The 14,920-nt window shown below is 32.1% G+C and overlaps 1 protein-coding gene across 5 annotated transcripts in view; it reads right to left on the reverse strand.

The window, feature by feature from the left end:
* The window catches only part of LOC140447715 (uncharacterized), a 597,936-nt gene that overhangs the window by 137,776 nt on the left and 445,240 nt on the right, over positions 1–14,920 (reverse strand). For all 5 annotated transcript variants that reach the window (XM_072540522.1, XM_072540524.1, XM_072540523.1 and 2 more), the window contains 2 exons: positions 800–1,036; positions 416–711 (listed from right to left, as the gene is read on the reverse strand). In XM_072540522.1, the coding sequence (XP_072396623.1) occupies positions 416–711; positions 800–1,036 (533 nt within the window). The remainder of the gene's footprint in view (positions 1–415; positions 712–799; positions 1,037–14,920) is intronic.

A 14,920-nucleotide genomic window follows, 5' to 3' on the forward strand; every position in this document is an offset into this window, starting at 1 on the left:
TCCTACATGTTACTGCGTCTGAGTTATTTTAATTATTAAAATCACAGTACCTTTTTTCCAATATGTAACATAAACTTTTTAATCATTAAATGTTTGCAACAAATTAACAAAAATAACTTTAGAATAACCTTTTCAGGAAAATTGTTCCACTTTTTCATATACATAATTTACCGGTGTTCACTTTTACTATTTAAAACTAAATAGCGATGTTACATTGTTTATATATTATTTTTAAGTAAAAAATGACGTTTACTCTTTGCATATTTTGTTTATTACATATTGTTTAACCAAATTTATCAAAAGCAATTGTTAGATACCTGTATCAACGAATGTCATGGGAAAATCCTTAGTTCTCTAGTCTATAGAGGACTTCCAGATCTATAACTCCCAATTATTTGAACATTACAAATATTACCTGAAGAGCAGCAATACTGGAAGGTTCATTCAAATGTTTCTCTCCTCCAGCTCTCCAATGATAGTTACCAATGTCTCTAACGATCAACGAATCTGGACTAACTTTATAAGCATTTTGGTGTCGTTCGAAGGCTTCAGATGCAAGCAATTCTAAGTTGACACCACCTATTCTTGATGGGGTTCCTCTGAAAGCCTTTTCTATAACGTCTTCAGCTAATCCTACCGCTTCGAAGATTTGGGCACCTTTGTAGGATTGCAATGTAGAAATACCCATCTTTGCCATGACTTTACTGATACCTGTCAATTAAAATAAGTAATTTTGATAGACATCGCAGAAAATATAGCTATTGAATGTATTTATACAATGAGTTTGGTATAATTATACCTGTAGACATAGCTTGAGCATAATTTTGAAAGATTATTTCATCTGTCAAGTTAGTGTCCAATACGCCTTGGTCACGCAGACTGGAGGCCAATTCCAAAGCTAAATATGGGCATATGACATCTGCTCCATAACCAAGAAGGACGCAAATGTGGTGGACCTCACGAGCTTCTGCTGTTTCCACAACCAAAGCTACTTTCATCCTTGAACGAGATTCTATCATGTAATGATGCGTGGTTCCTACAATAATTACGATTAATTACTAAATAAATCAAGTAGTTTATAGAAAATTAAAAATTATTGAACAATAATATTGAACTTATTTATTCATTAATGCTTTACATATTCTAACGCCTCGAAAAAGAATAGTTAGACCGGTTAGACTCTTTATCGATTTGAGTACTGCCCATTAGACCAAAAACTTGTTGGCAAATACTGTAAAAGCTCAGTTCTATTTCATTTTCACAAGCAGATGAAAGTACCTACATCATGGAGCCTTTGCCAGTATCTGTCGTGAATTTTAAACATAATTTGTGGTGTTAAACGTATTGAATTATCATCTGAACTTAAAAAATGGTGACAGCTTTTACTTTTTACACCTACTACTGTGGAAAAAGTTATTTCTAATAAGGAGAATTGTCCATGATTTATTTTTGGAAAACATACCACCAACCGTCGACACCATAATGAGTAAAGTGAAGGGTGATGAGGACCTACCAGTTTTTTCAAAAACTACATTTCGTAGGCTACTGAATGATATGGGTTTTGGATATGGTAAAAGAGGTCGAGATTCGCTAATGATGGAAAGAAAAGATATATCCTGGACACACAAGTACCTCAGACAAATAAAAATATTGAGGAAGAAGGATAATGTAAACCTTGTTTATACCAATGAGTCTTGGATTAACGTCGGTGTTTCAGTAAAAATGGAATGAAGGGACACAACGATCAAGAATCCACGAGATGCCGTCATAAAAAGGCTCTCTACTGGACTGAGAGCTCCAGCCCAAAGAGGTCGTCGGTTTGTTCTTCTTCATGCTGGAAGCGAAACTGGTTCTGTGGCATGGCCCGAATGAACTTTTTTGGCCAAGAAGGGAACCGCTGATTACCACGACGAAATGGACGGGGATCTATATAAAGAGTGGTTTGAGAAGACGTTAATCCAAACTTTCCGAAAGACAAAGAAAACGTTGTCGTTTTGGATAACGCGTCATACCACTCCCTCAAATTTGATTTCCCGCAAAAATTGTGAAACAAAAGGCAAATCAAGAATTGGCTAATCGAAAAGATCATTTTCTTCGAGGAAGATTAAAAAGTGCCGCGTTACCATTACGAGCTGAACGTTATTGATATGGTGTAGAGTCAAGTGAAAAGGTATGTGGCTTCAAACAACGTCGATTTTAAAGAAAACCCGGTAGAACGGTTGGTAAAAGATGCTTACCAACGCGTATCTAAGGAGCAGTGGCATAATTATGTGAACCACGTGTGAAGACAATAGAAGAAAAAAATAAATGTTTGCGGTGGACAATTTGCAGGAAGATATTGAACCGGTGATAATTAATGTAGGAGATGATTCAGAGGATATGGATTGCGATTAGTATTAATTAACGAGAAATATCTCATACTTAAAGCTCATTTGTTTTTTTAGTATTGTATGTACAGTACCTTTTAGTTATGATCTTTTTGTGTATTTTATGTATATATCTATATATACATATATATATATATATATATATATATATATATATATATATATATATATATATATATATATATATAGATATATACATAAAATACACAAAAAGATCATAACTAAAAGGTACTGTACATACAATACTAAAAAAACAAATGAGCTTTAAATATGGGATATTTCTCGTTAATTAATACTAATCGCAATCCATATCCTCTGAATCATCTCCTATATTAATTATATAATATATATATATATATATATATATATATATATATATATATATATATATATATATATATTGTTATGATATGTAAAATCGAGAAAAATATTGGTTTGTTTAAAAATATTTCAAAGTTCAAAAACATTAAAATAATTCAGATAAGTAGGATAATATCCAACAAACATTTCGAAGAAGGAAAGTTATTAAATTCTTGGATTACCTGTACTAAACAAAATGTAAGCTTTGCATAAATTATTTCTTTGTTATACTTGAGTGACCCGCATAATTTTAAGTGAAATCCAAAGACAATGGAACCGGGTTTTCCAAAATACATTAATGCAGTGATTAGAGACAAATAGAAGAGATTTTAGAAAGAGGTTTTTGTTAGTTTTTAAGAATTATAGAAAATATTATTTGTAAATAAGTTTTAGGAAATTTTATAATTATAGGTAAAAATTTGTTTGTTATCGAAATGAAAAAATGGGGGAATTGTGACGAGTTTTGATTGGCGGAGATTGAAAAAGGTGGGATAAGTAGGTAGGAAAAAGTTTAGCGAGATTGAGGAGAGAGAAAAGATAATCAGTTGGTTTTCCAAGTCTGTAAGACGAACAGTGATTGTTCTCTGGTGGTTCCCAAGAAGTAGCAAGCAGTAGTGTTGAATGTTAGTGAGTTTTTGTGGAGTTAGTGTATCTGACAGAAGCTGAAGCAGCAAAATATTGTAAGTCATATTTTCCTACTTATATTCCAAGAGTCACTGTTCAGGCCAACGAGAGATTCAGTTTATCGTAAAGAGAAGATATTCCAAGAGTCATTTTTCACTCGGGCCAACGAGAGATTCAGTTTATCGAGAGGAGAAAGGCTATCATAATTTGAATAATTGTTGCTTTTGAAGGAGATCATTAAGGACGATATACTTGCAACAATCTGTTGTAAGATTGCTGATTACATAGGGAGCGGTTGAGAGGAGATAATACAGTCTACAAGGAACAAGGATTTGGACCACTCATCATCAGAGAGAGATATTTTTGTTTTCTGCAGTTTTTTTTTTCTTTTATTGATAACACAATTTTTACACGTAATTTAGAAAGGATATAAATATTTTGATTAGGAGAGTTAGAATAGTTTGGGATTTTGAGTTTTCAATTAATATTGTTTGTACCATTAATTTTGATTGTTCACGTACGGAGAACAACATTTTGAGAATCCTTATATGAGATTTGTTTATTGAAAACTTTTGAGTGTGAATTATTTCATTATTTTTATTTCAATATATAGTGTTAGATCATATGTGTTTTTTATTATTCCGGTATTCTCTGGACCTTACCTTTCACATGTAATAGCATAGATATTGAAGCACGAATTTAACCCTGAGATAAAAGAATTAAAAATTGTGATAGAGTCATAATCATATCATTTAAATAATTTTAATTAATCAAAAAAATTAATTAGCTAATTATTGCTTGGCGCACCAAGACTTTAAATATCACAATAATATATATATATATATATATATATATATATATATATATATATATATATATATATATATATACATATATAGTAAACTCTTAAATATTGGGGAAATCTGCAAGAAAGACTCTAATGAGTATCAATTGTTTCGCCGAACGTTTTCGCCAAAGAGAATTAATTTGGCTTCTTCAGGGCTGAAAGAGAATAAATTATAATTAGCTACCATATATTATCTATTAAAACATTATTGATCTTACCGTAACTTAGAATTGTAGAGTTAGAATATTAAAAAACTTTGCTAGTAACATAGTGGTGTTTTTTGTTACTATGTGCAAAAAAAGTTTTTTTTAAGGTTTGAAATGTATGGTAGCTTTGAACTTAACACGCAAAGGTATACCCAAGGTTAATCGAAAAACCCAATGTAACTACATTTAAAAGGAGGTAATTCTTTGAATTGTCGGCAATAACTAAATTTTTGATTTTTAGAAAGTTTAAAAGTGAGGTTCTGTTTTAGCCAGAACGCAAGCGCTGACAAATTCAGTAGTTCTTATGAATCTTTATGTCGTTAAGGTTTATTGGTAAAAAACGAATGAAATTAAATCCCAGTATAGGGAAATATTATTTTGATTTTCTTTATTTAATTATATTCTATTGTTCATGCATTATTATATCTTATTGAGATGTATCTAAGAAAAGCAAGGGAAAGTTATCTTTTTTAGTTAATGAAAATTAATTATAAAGGTAGGTTAGTTGTTAATGGATATATCAGTCAAGTTGGTTATCTGTGATGTTGTATTGTTCTTGGTATCTGATTTAAGTAAGAAGTGGTATACATCGCTTAGATTCTTAATGTCACTCTTAACATTAATGGAGAAATCGTTAAGGAAAATATAAGACATTTCGATGAACTCTCTTTTAGATTTATTGTTCTCACGGTGGAGAATTGTAGTGTTCGTATAGTCCATGAGATGACCAGTGGAATGGACATGTTTGGCTAATGCACAATATCAGTAATAGATTTTCAAATTTTACAGCAGGTACATTTTGGAACTTGAAGTTTATTTAAATACCCATTAATTTAGTCATGGAGGAATTTCAGGACTATTTGACTAATGTAGTTAAATATAAATTGTTAACCGACATATAACTTTACTTTTTAGTTTTAATAAACAAGGCAGTAATTTATATTACTTGCTTTATATCTTTTCAAACATAAGAAAGTGTCTATTATAAACTTGGAAAAGGGAAGTTTCCATTTTTATTAATTAGTATTTTTTGTTAAAATGCATTGGCCCTGAAACATTTAGTCCATAAATGTACGTACATCGAATAGAGTAATAGTGTAACAATTTATGAAAGTAGAAGCCCCTTCGGTAAGATTATAATGTTTGTTACCCTATAAAATTAAAGAAAACTCTGTACAACAGGGAGATCTTTGTAATTTTTCGATTACTGCAGTTTATGACATACAATATTTGTTTCATAGCGTAGTTGAATTTAAACTACAATAATTTATAAATCAATCTTTAATAAAATAATTTTTTACTTAAATCTAATTTCAATAGATATGTCGATTTTTAATTAACAAAATATTTAATACATTAAAGTTGAGTAGAGATTTTCACTAAACATTTAATTTTAAAGCTATTATTATACAAGTCCAAAAAAAGTATAAAAGTCTAGGGAATTCAATATCTCACTATAGATTTGTTTTATAGGTTATCGTAAAGCGTTCGACAGGGTCAAATGGATACACTTACGACTGATACTAAAAGAATTAGGTGTACAACAACATCAAATTTTGCTTATAACTGAACTGTACGAACACACTACTGGACCATTTAAACTAACATTAAAAGAGGATTAAAAATCAAATGGTAGATTAAGTAACGAAATATAAGTATCTGGGAAAAATTTCTCAAACGATATTAATATTGAAAGAGACTTTAAAGAGCATCTGACAAAGCATGCTAAACCGCAAGGCGCCTAAACCACACAATGTGGATATTTGAGAAAAATTACAGCTCGTTCCAGAAAGAATTGTAAATATAATATTAATCTAGATTAAGAAGAAACGCTGAAGAAAAAAAAACAGTAGTGGTTAGCCTAAATAAAGAAAGGCAAAAAGAAGTTGTAATTTGATGTTTTGAAAAAATCTGATCCGAAAACCGTATGAAAAACATTGTATAGACATCAAGCGCGGCGATTCCTCTGCCGTCTGGCGGCCTATATCGGAAACTTTTACTACCAAAATATATTGCTATACTTCTACATAGATGTTCCAATAAAACAAAGGATAATAAACATAAAGCACAGGGTACAAAATGTTATTATTTTCTATGCGCTAGTTATTACAGACACATAAGCTATCACACAGTTAAAAACTATGACCCCTATGAAAAAAATACTATACAGTAGACTATGACTACATTTGTGCTTTAGCACTATAGTAAGAACAAGATAAAAATCTAAATACCTACATAATTATATTAACGAGAAGTTAATAAAACTTTTGATCGTTATCAGTAAGAGAAAGCGCATTTCAGAATATATTATGAAAAATGTTGATATTACACAAGTACACTTATATAATGATAGGTATACAAAAATAAAAAAAAAACAACTTACCTTTTTAAAAGAACAATTAATCAGTTCATTTTATCACGAAACATTTAAAAATTGCAATGTAATTAAACCCATTTTGTGAGCTATAGCACTCTGATGCGCTTTAGGAGCACAACTATCAGCTAAATGTTTTTCATGTGGGAGTCCTGGGTAATAGAACTCTAACATGGTTCTCCTGTAAATTGTCAAACTTATTCTTAGATTACAACGACAACCTTCTTAGTATTTAGGTACAAGATATCGTCCACAATTATGTGATTTTAAACATTTAAAAATTGCAATGTAATTAAACCCATTTTGTGAGCTATAGCACTCTGATGCGCTTTAGGAGCACAACTATCAGCTAAATGTTCTTCATGTGGGAGTCCTGGGTAATAGAACTCTAACATGGTTCTCCTGTAAATTGTCAAACTTATTCTTAGATTACAACGACAACCTTCTTAGTATTTAGGTACAAGATACCGTCCACAATTATGTGATTATGTGTACGTGCCAATATTCTTTTAAAAGAGATTAATAAAATTCGCGGGTAGACACCGCGACATCGCATGGTATGTCCCGTAGCGATAAATTTACCATTTCATTATAATTAGCATTTAAAAATGAAATTTTCATCTTTCATACAAACATTGATATTTTTTAGCTTTGGATGTATTTGAGTCACACCGTGCTGTAGCAGATTTACCCTAAAAAGTTTTATTTTACGCACAATTAGCACATTGGCTCTGAAAATGACCTAGAAATATACATTATTAATTATTTCCAATCAAGATTTTCAAGCAGCTCTGCACCATTGGTCCATTTTATTTGCTATTTGTCACTGTTTCTCCTTTCTTCTAAACCTGTCTTCTAAGAACCTGCAATCAAATGAAATATTCATTTTTTGAGATCCGATTTTGTGTTCGATCTACCTTAGTCGTTAAAATTTATTCTCCTGGACAATACCGTTATAAAAACTTTCTTCATTCAGTATCTGTTCTTAATCTATACGGATTTGTAGCCGTATAGTAATAAGACCTTATTTGTTTTAGTCATTCTTCATAGTTCGCATCACTATATTAAAATAGATCTGAAGTTTGTATTATGCTCTTTATTCCTTTAGTGGTTTTATTATTAACTGTAACTATTAAAGTCTTCCATACATTCGAAATTGTACATGTTGACTTTAATGTTTTATCTAGGTTTATTGAATTGGTCTCTTCTGTGTATTTGCTTGTTTTTGGTTTTCACGTTTTCGTTGAATTTAAGTGAAACCTTTTTCATGCTCGCTGGACTTTGTTGAAGATGTCGTTTACGTACGGGAGAGAGATTATGAAATCTATATCATCAGCATTACGCTAGGAGCTGCTTTGTACCTTGGACCGTTAATGAATTACATGTTAAATGGACGTTATTTCTATGTTGGTAAGCTGTTCGTTAATTTTTTATTTATTTGAATCGAGAGTCTGTATTTTATTAGATCTCTGGTTTATTTATTTTATATCTCTGGTGTTTTGTTTCCTGTATCGTTATTACAAGGATTTTGCTGGATACCGCCAAGGGGAATCCGATGGTACTTACATGATGTTTTGATTACCAACATTAGAAAATTTGTCTTACTGTAAAATCGTGATGATTTTACTAGAAAATATATTGTTTAATAATAATAAAGTTGTTTCGCTTTGACTTCTTCATCGAGGTCGCAGTGAGACTGCTACAGTTATACCTTCTGGTATTTAATATTTTGCCGGTCAAGCAACCGCCATTTTAGCATTTCAGCAAGCAGTCACCAAACCATTAAAACTGCTACATTCATGCTTCCTATTATCCAACGATTTGCCAGTCCAGAACTATATGTATTATTATGGTACTGATGTTGCTATTGCCCCTAATAAGTAAATAGAGTATGCAATTAATTATTACCAGCAAGGTTTTGGCAATTAATTATTACCAGCAAAAAAACGGTATAATAGTCAGTAACGAGAAAACCAAATGAATGTTCATTAACAGACAAAAGAGGCGATGTAGAATAGGGCATATAACGTAACAATAGACCCATATAATTTTGAAAGATTAGAGCGTTTTAGATATCGCAGATAACGTTGTCACATAAGAGATTCAGGTAGCAGTCTTAATCAGAAGAAGCGAAACGTCTTCAATAAATAGATGAAGTGGCCACCTTCTTTGTCTTTTATTTCTCCACTTTGACCGAAAAACCCACCACTCTTCGAGTGTTCCTTAGTTCATATATATATATATATATATATATATATATATATATATATATATATATATATATATATATATATAAATTAAGGATCACTCGAAGAGTGGTGGGTTTTTCGGTCAAAAGGTGGAGAAAAAAGACAAAGATGGTGGCTACTTCATCTATTTATTGAAGACGTTTCGCTTTCTAATCAGAAAGCATCATCAGTTCATCTAAAAAGAACGATATGAAAAACCAAACATCCATAGAAAAGTTATTATAAGTGTGTTACCTCAAAAAGATATGTAGCAGTCAATGATATTAAATATGTAAAGAAGCTTACGACAATGGACATTATAAGATTATGTTGTATAAACAATTAATTGAAACTAAATACAGTTTACAAATTAACTCACACTTAGCATAGCAAAAGACCATGTGGTAATTGTACATGTATATTTTGACCTCAAGGCCACTGTCTTTTCTCGTTGTTGGCGTGGTTTCTACTTGTTGCTTCCATATAACTGGCAACAGCTAAGAAGCTAAGAGTGGTAACCTCATTATATTTTTAAATATCACTATATTTCAATCTTAATCAATCCAATAATGTTACCTAAAGTTAAAATTAAATTTAACTAATAATATACTGTTGGAAGTGCATCTTATTTTTTTTAGTTCTCTACAAATCAATGTTTTTTACTTAAGTTGTTTTACATATTTTTTATATACATGGTATATATACATTTATTTGGAATTATGTAAACCCATATAGGAGGTCTCACATATAACTTTATTGTTAGTTACAATTACACAAGATACTGAGGATGATCTGTTCAGATCGAAAACGTTATGCTAGTACTTAAATTTTTTTATAAAGTTTTAACTATGTTTTTTATACCACAATACAAGTGTGAAGTGTTTCAACTTCTGTGTTTTTTTAAATATATATATATAATATTACAAAATTACTAAACTCTATTGTCACAGTTGAGCCACCGGATCCGAAAAGGGAACTACCCCAATGCCAAAGATGTCAAAATTTTGGTCACACCCACAATTATTGCCACAAGAGTCCGCGCTGTGTAAAATGTGTGGGCGATCACCTATCATCTCAATGCCCAAAACAAAAAAATATAAAAGATGTTCAATGTGTAAATTGTCTAGAAAATCATCCTGCCAGCTATAAGGGATGCTCAATATACAAAGAGCTAAAGAAAAAAAAATTTCCAACACTTAGAGATAAAAACGCAAGTCAACCACCTCGTGCAGTATATCCTTCAAGCACTCAACCAACGACCAGCTATGCGAAAATTGTTGCAGGGAGAGATAATAGAAATACATCTACCATAGATGAGACTTCTCATATAATAGAAACAACAACTCCTCAAAATATACAAAATAATCTAGAACTACTAGTACATAAGTTAATGGAAAGAATGGATAAGATGTTTGATCTCATAATGTCTCTGATATCTAAGCTTAACCTTCAACACTAAACTAAAGATGTGCTGTTGGAATGCCAATGGCTTAACCACTCATTTCCACGAAGTTAAAGCATTTATCTACTATCATAATCTAGATGTTATGTTTATTTCCGAAGCACACATGACTAATAAGAGTCATTTCCATATTCCCAAATATTCAACCTATGTAACTCAACGTCCATTAGGTAAAGCCCACGGAGGTACGGCAATTATTATAAGAAATAACATTAAGCATCATGAAACAAATAAAATTAGTAAATTTTCGTATATTTTCGTAAAATTAGTAAAGTTAACATTAAAGCCACATCAGTGTCGGTCGAAGATTCACAAGGCTCGATTATTCTATCTGCTGTTTACTGTCCACCGAATAAAATAATTAAAGCTGATCATTTTACTGAATACTTTAAGATGCTAGGACACCGTTTCATTTCTGCTGGAGATTATAATGCCAAACATCATAAATGGAGTTCCAGAATCGTAACCTCACGTGGAAGAGAATTATTAAAAAGTATTAATGAGAATCATTTAATTCCTTTCTCTACTGGAGAGCCTACGTATTGGCCTACTGATAGACAAAAAATTCCTGATCTTATTAATTTTGCTATAATAAAAGGAATATCACATACCTACCTCCAAATTTCTCCTTCATTTGACCTCTCATCAGATCATTTCCCTTTCTTCATAGATTTACAAAGCCAAATTCATAACTGTTCTAAACATTTAACACTCTCTAATAAAAGAACAAACTGGAACAGATATAGAGAAGAAATAAAAACATCCATCAATCTAAACTTGCCTCTTAAAAGTGATAGTGACATAGAAAATGCAGTTGCTTACTTAACTACAGCTATTCAGCAAGCTGCTTGGACATCCACCCCAGAAATTTATTACAAACACAACTCCGAGTCCTATCCTGCACACATAAATACACTCATATTGGATAAAAGAAAACTGCGAAAGATATGGCAGCTCACTAGGCATCCAGAAGATAAAGCAAATCTGAATAGAGCTTGCAGACTACTTAAAAAAAAACTGATCCAGCATAAAGACAATGGAATCAACAAATATTTAAAGAACCTCTCACCTGCAGATGATACAAACTATTCGCTGTGGAAACAAACAAAAAAACTTAAACACAACGAAAAAATGAATATGCCAATCAGGAAACAAAATGGCACTTGGGCTAAAACTGACATAGATAAAGCATATACTTTTGCAAATCATCTATTCGAGGTTAACCTGTTAAGAAATCTGAAATCAAAGAAATAATTGATAATCTGGAAATTAAAATGTCACTTGGATATGACTTAATATCTAGTTTAGTACTAAAAAATCTACCCAACGAAGACGTAAGTTTAATTACTTATATATTTAATTCAAAATTAAAAACAGGTTATTTTCCACTCCAATGGAAAGTTGCTCAAATTGTTCTTATTCCAAAACCTAATAAGGATCACACGGAAGTATCTTCATACCTAGCCCAATTAGCTTGTTGCCTATATCCAAAGTATTTGAACGGCTTTTTCTGAGAAGACTGGAGTTTATTTTATATGACAGTAATGTTTTACCGAATTATCAGTTTGGGTTTAGGAAACAACATGGTACTATCGAGCAAATTCATAGGGTGGTAAAGACTATCAGAAATTCGCTCGAACAAAAAAATTACTATACTGCTGCATTTCTAGATGTCTCTCAAGCATTCGACAAAGTCTTATCTCCAAAATTAAATCTATATTTCCTCATCCCATAAGTTCACTTTTAAGATCCTACCTGACAGATCGATTCTTTCAAGTCAAAAGAGGTGGGGAAATTACTAACCCGTTTCCAATTTGTTCCGGAGTTCCACAAGGAAGCATACTAGGACCCACCCTCTACTTAATATACACATCAGATCTCCCAACGACGACCAATACAACAATCGCTATATATGCCGATGACACAGTTATCATGGCTTCAAATTCTACATCAGCTGAAGCAGCCCAGGTATTACAAAATCACCTACTTAAACTAGAGAGCTGGCTTAAGCTGTGGCGAGTCCAAGTTAACAGGTTAAAATCACCACAAATAACGTTTACTTTAAAAAAAGGTGTCGCGCCACCAGTTTCTATAAACAACACTCCACTACCAGTTAATACCGTCGTTAAATACTTAGGAATCCATTTGGATAGCAAACTTAATCGGGGCATTCACATCGGGAAGAAACGCCTTCAACTCAGCTTAATCTACAGGAAAATGTATTGGTACATGAGTCGAAAATCAAATCTTAGCCTGGAGAACAAACTTCTGATATATAAATGTATTTTAAAACCGGTATGGCAATATGCAGCACAAATCTGGGGTACAGCAAGTAATACCAACATACAAAAACTTCAACGTTTTCAATCGAAAGTACTGCGCCAGATCTGTAATGCCCCTTGGTATATCACAAACCACAGATTACAACACGATTTACAGCTACCAACAGTTTGCGAAGCAATATCTGCTGTAAACTTGTAGCATTTCATATTGAAGTCCCCTCGTATATGTGATATATTGAGGTCCCCTCATATATGTTTGAGAGATCTAAGAACGTTTTTGATGTAATTTTGTTCCTATCGTACGTGTTGGAACGTAAATGTTTTCAATTCTTTCTTAGCGTCGAAAAGTGATATAAATCATTTTAGAGTTGTTTATTATTTTAAAGATGTGTACTTTCTCAGCATTTTCTTTTAATGTTTTATTCGAAGTCGCCTTATAATTTTGGTACGTCGTAGAAATGGAATCTTCTGCGTTTTAATTCCTGTCAAGTGTTTGTTTATTTTCAACTTATATGAACGAATTTTTAAATTCGTCATTCGTACTTGGATCACCGTAGGTGCAGGTGTAGATTAATTCTTACTTGGTTCGCTGTGTGGATCACAAGTATGGATCCACAAATTCACCGTCAAATTTGTGTTTTCTTATTTTTGGCACCTTTTCATGTAAATGTAGCATGAAGTGATAGTAGCAGTTTTACGATAGTTTTTGAAGATGGCCTCATGTTGCCATTGTGCTGTGCCTGTTCCAGTATTTGAAGAAGACGGGTTTTCAAGGTTGTGATCCAGCCGGTGCTGGCTTCCTCCCACATCTTCTTATCCCTGATCGTCATCCCGGATCTGCCCCCAGTATAGTTCCAGCATGTTTCCAGTTCCCGATCCCAGACATGCAGAATGAAGCTTAGTGAGGTTCAGGTAACTTTTTCTGTGTTTAATTTTCAAGTAAAGACAGACATTTTTTAGAGAAATAATTGCTTTCATAACAATTTAAATTTTTGTTTTTTTTTAAATTGTAAAATTTTAGAGTTTGACTTTAGCTGTCAATTTGTGTGTTCAGTTTTTTTTTTAATTTATTGTTAACTTATGACAGCTCGTTTTATTATTATTTTAATTTTATTTGTTTTATTTTTAAAAAAAAGTTTAACCTCCATGCTATTTTGTAAGTTTTTGTAGCATCTCCTGAGTTTTTAAATCAGTAGATGACATGTAAGTTCTTTGTATTTTGTGACTATTGTGGTAATATTTTTGTATTGTCTTTTTTGAGCATTCTTGTGTTCTCTATGTTTTGTAACTGTTTGTGGTAAGACACAATAAATGTTAAATTTTGTTTTTTAACATTTTGTTTATTCCTTTTTAACTAACCCTTTTTGGGTTTTATTTGAAAAAGATATGTTTTTTATGTTATTAATTATATCTCCAGTTACAACTAGCTGTTGTGATGGTTATAATTAGGCACCTCAAAGTGGCGCTCTATATAAATTACTAGAGGTGTTTCCTGTTTCTTTCTGTTTTGTTTGTTCCAAGAGATTCATGACCCTTTATTTCATTTTTCTGTAGTTGCCCCAATCCAAACCCCTTAATATTTTTTACTTATCCACAACCCCAGCTCTCCTAACAAACCCTGAGTGCCGTTCGCACAAGTAGCGTTTATTTTGCTTACCCTATCTTCGCCCCAGTAATTTCTATCCCCAACCTTCTACCCCATATAATAATACCCTATGGTAGGCAAAATATTATCGTTACAAAAATGGCGCCCAACGTGGGGCGCCATTTTGTAACGAAATATTTTGCCTACCACACGGGGCATTAATACAAAGGGTAGAAAATTGGGGGAATAAACTACTGGGGGTGGAGAAGGGCAAGCAAAATAATCGAAATATATGCGAACGGCACTCAGGTTTTGGTAGGAGAGCTGGGGTCGTGGATAAATAAAAGACAAGGGGATTGGATTGGGGCAACTACAAAAAAATTAAATAAAGGGGTACTTATACAAATCTCTTGGGACAAACAAAACAGAAAGAAACAGGAAACACCTCTAGTACTTTATATAGAGCGCCACTTTGAGGTGCCTAATTATAACCATCACAATAGCTAGTTGTAACTGGAGATATAATTATTAACATAAAAAACATATCTTTTTCAAATAAAACCCA

Source organism: Diabrotica undecimpunctata, chromosome 8 (genome assembly GCF_040954645.1).
Source record: "Diabrotica undecimpunctata isolate CICGRU chromosome 8, icDiaUnde3, whole genome shotgun sequence".
Taxonomy (NCBI): domain Eukaryota; kingdom Metazoa; phylum Arthropoda; class Insecta; order Coleoptera; family Chrysomelidae; genus Diabrotica; species Diabrotica undecimpunctata.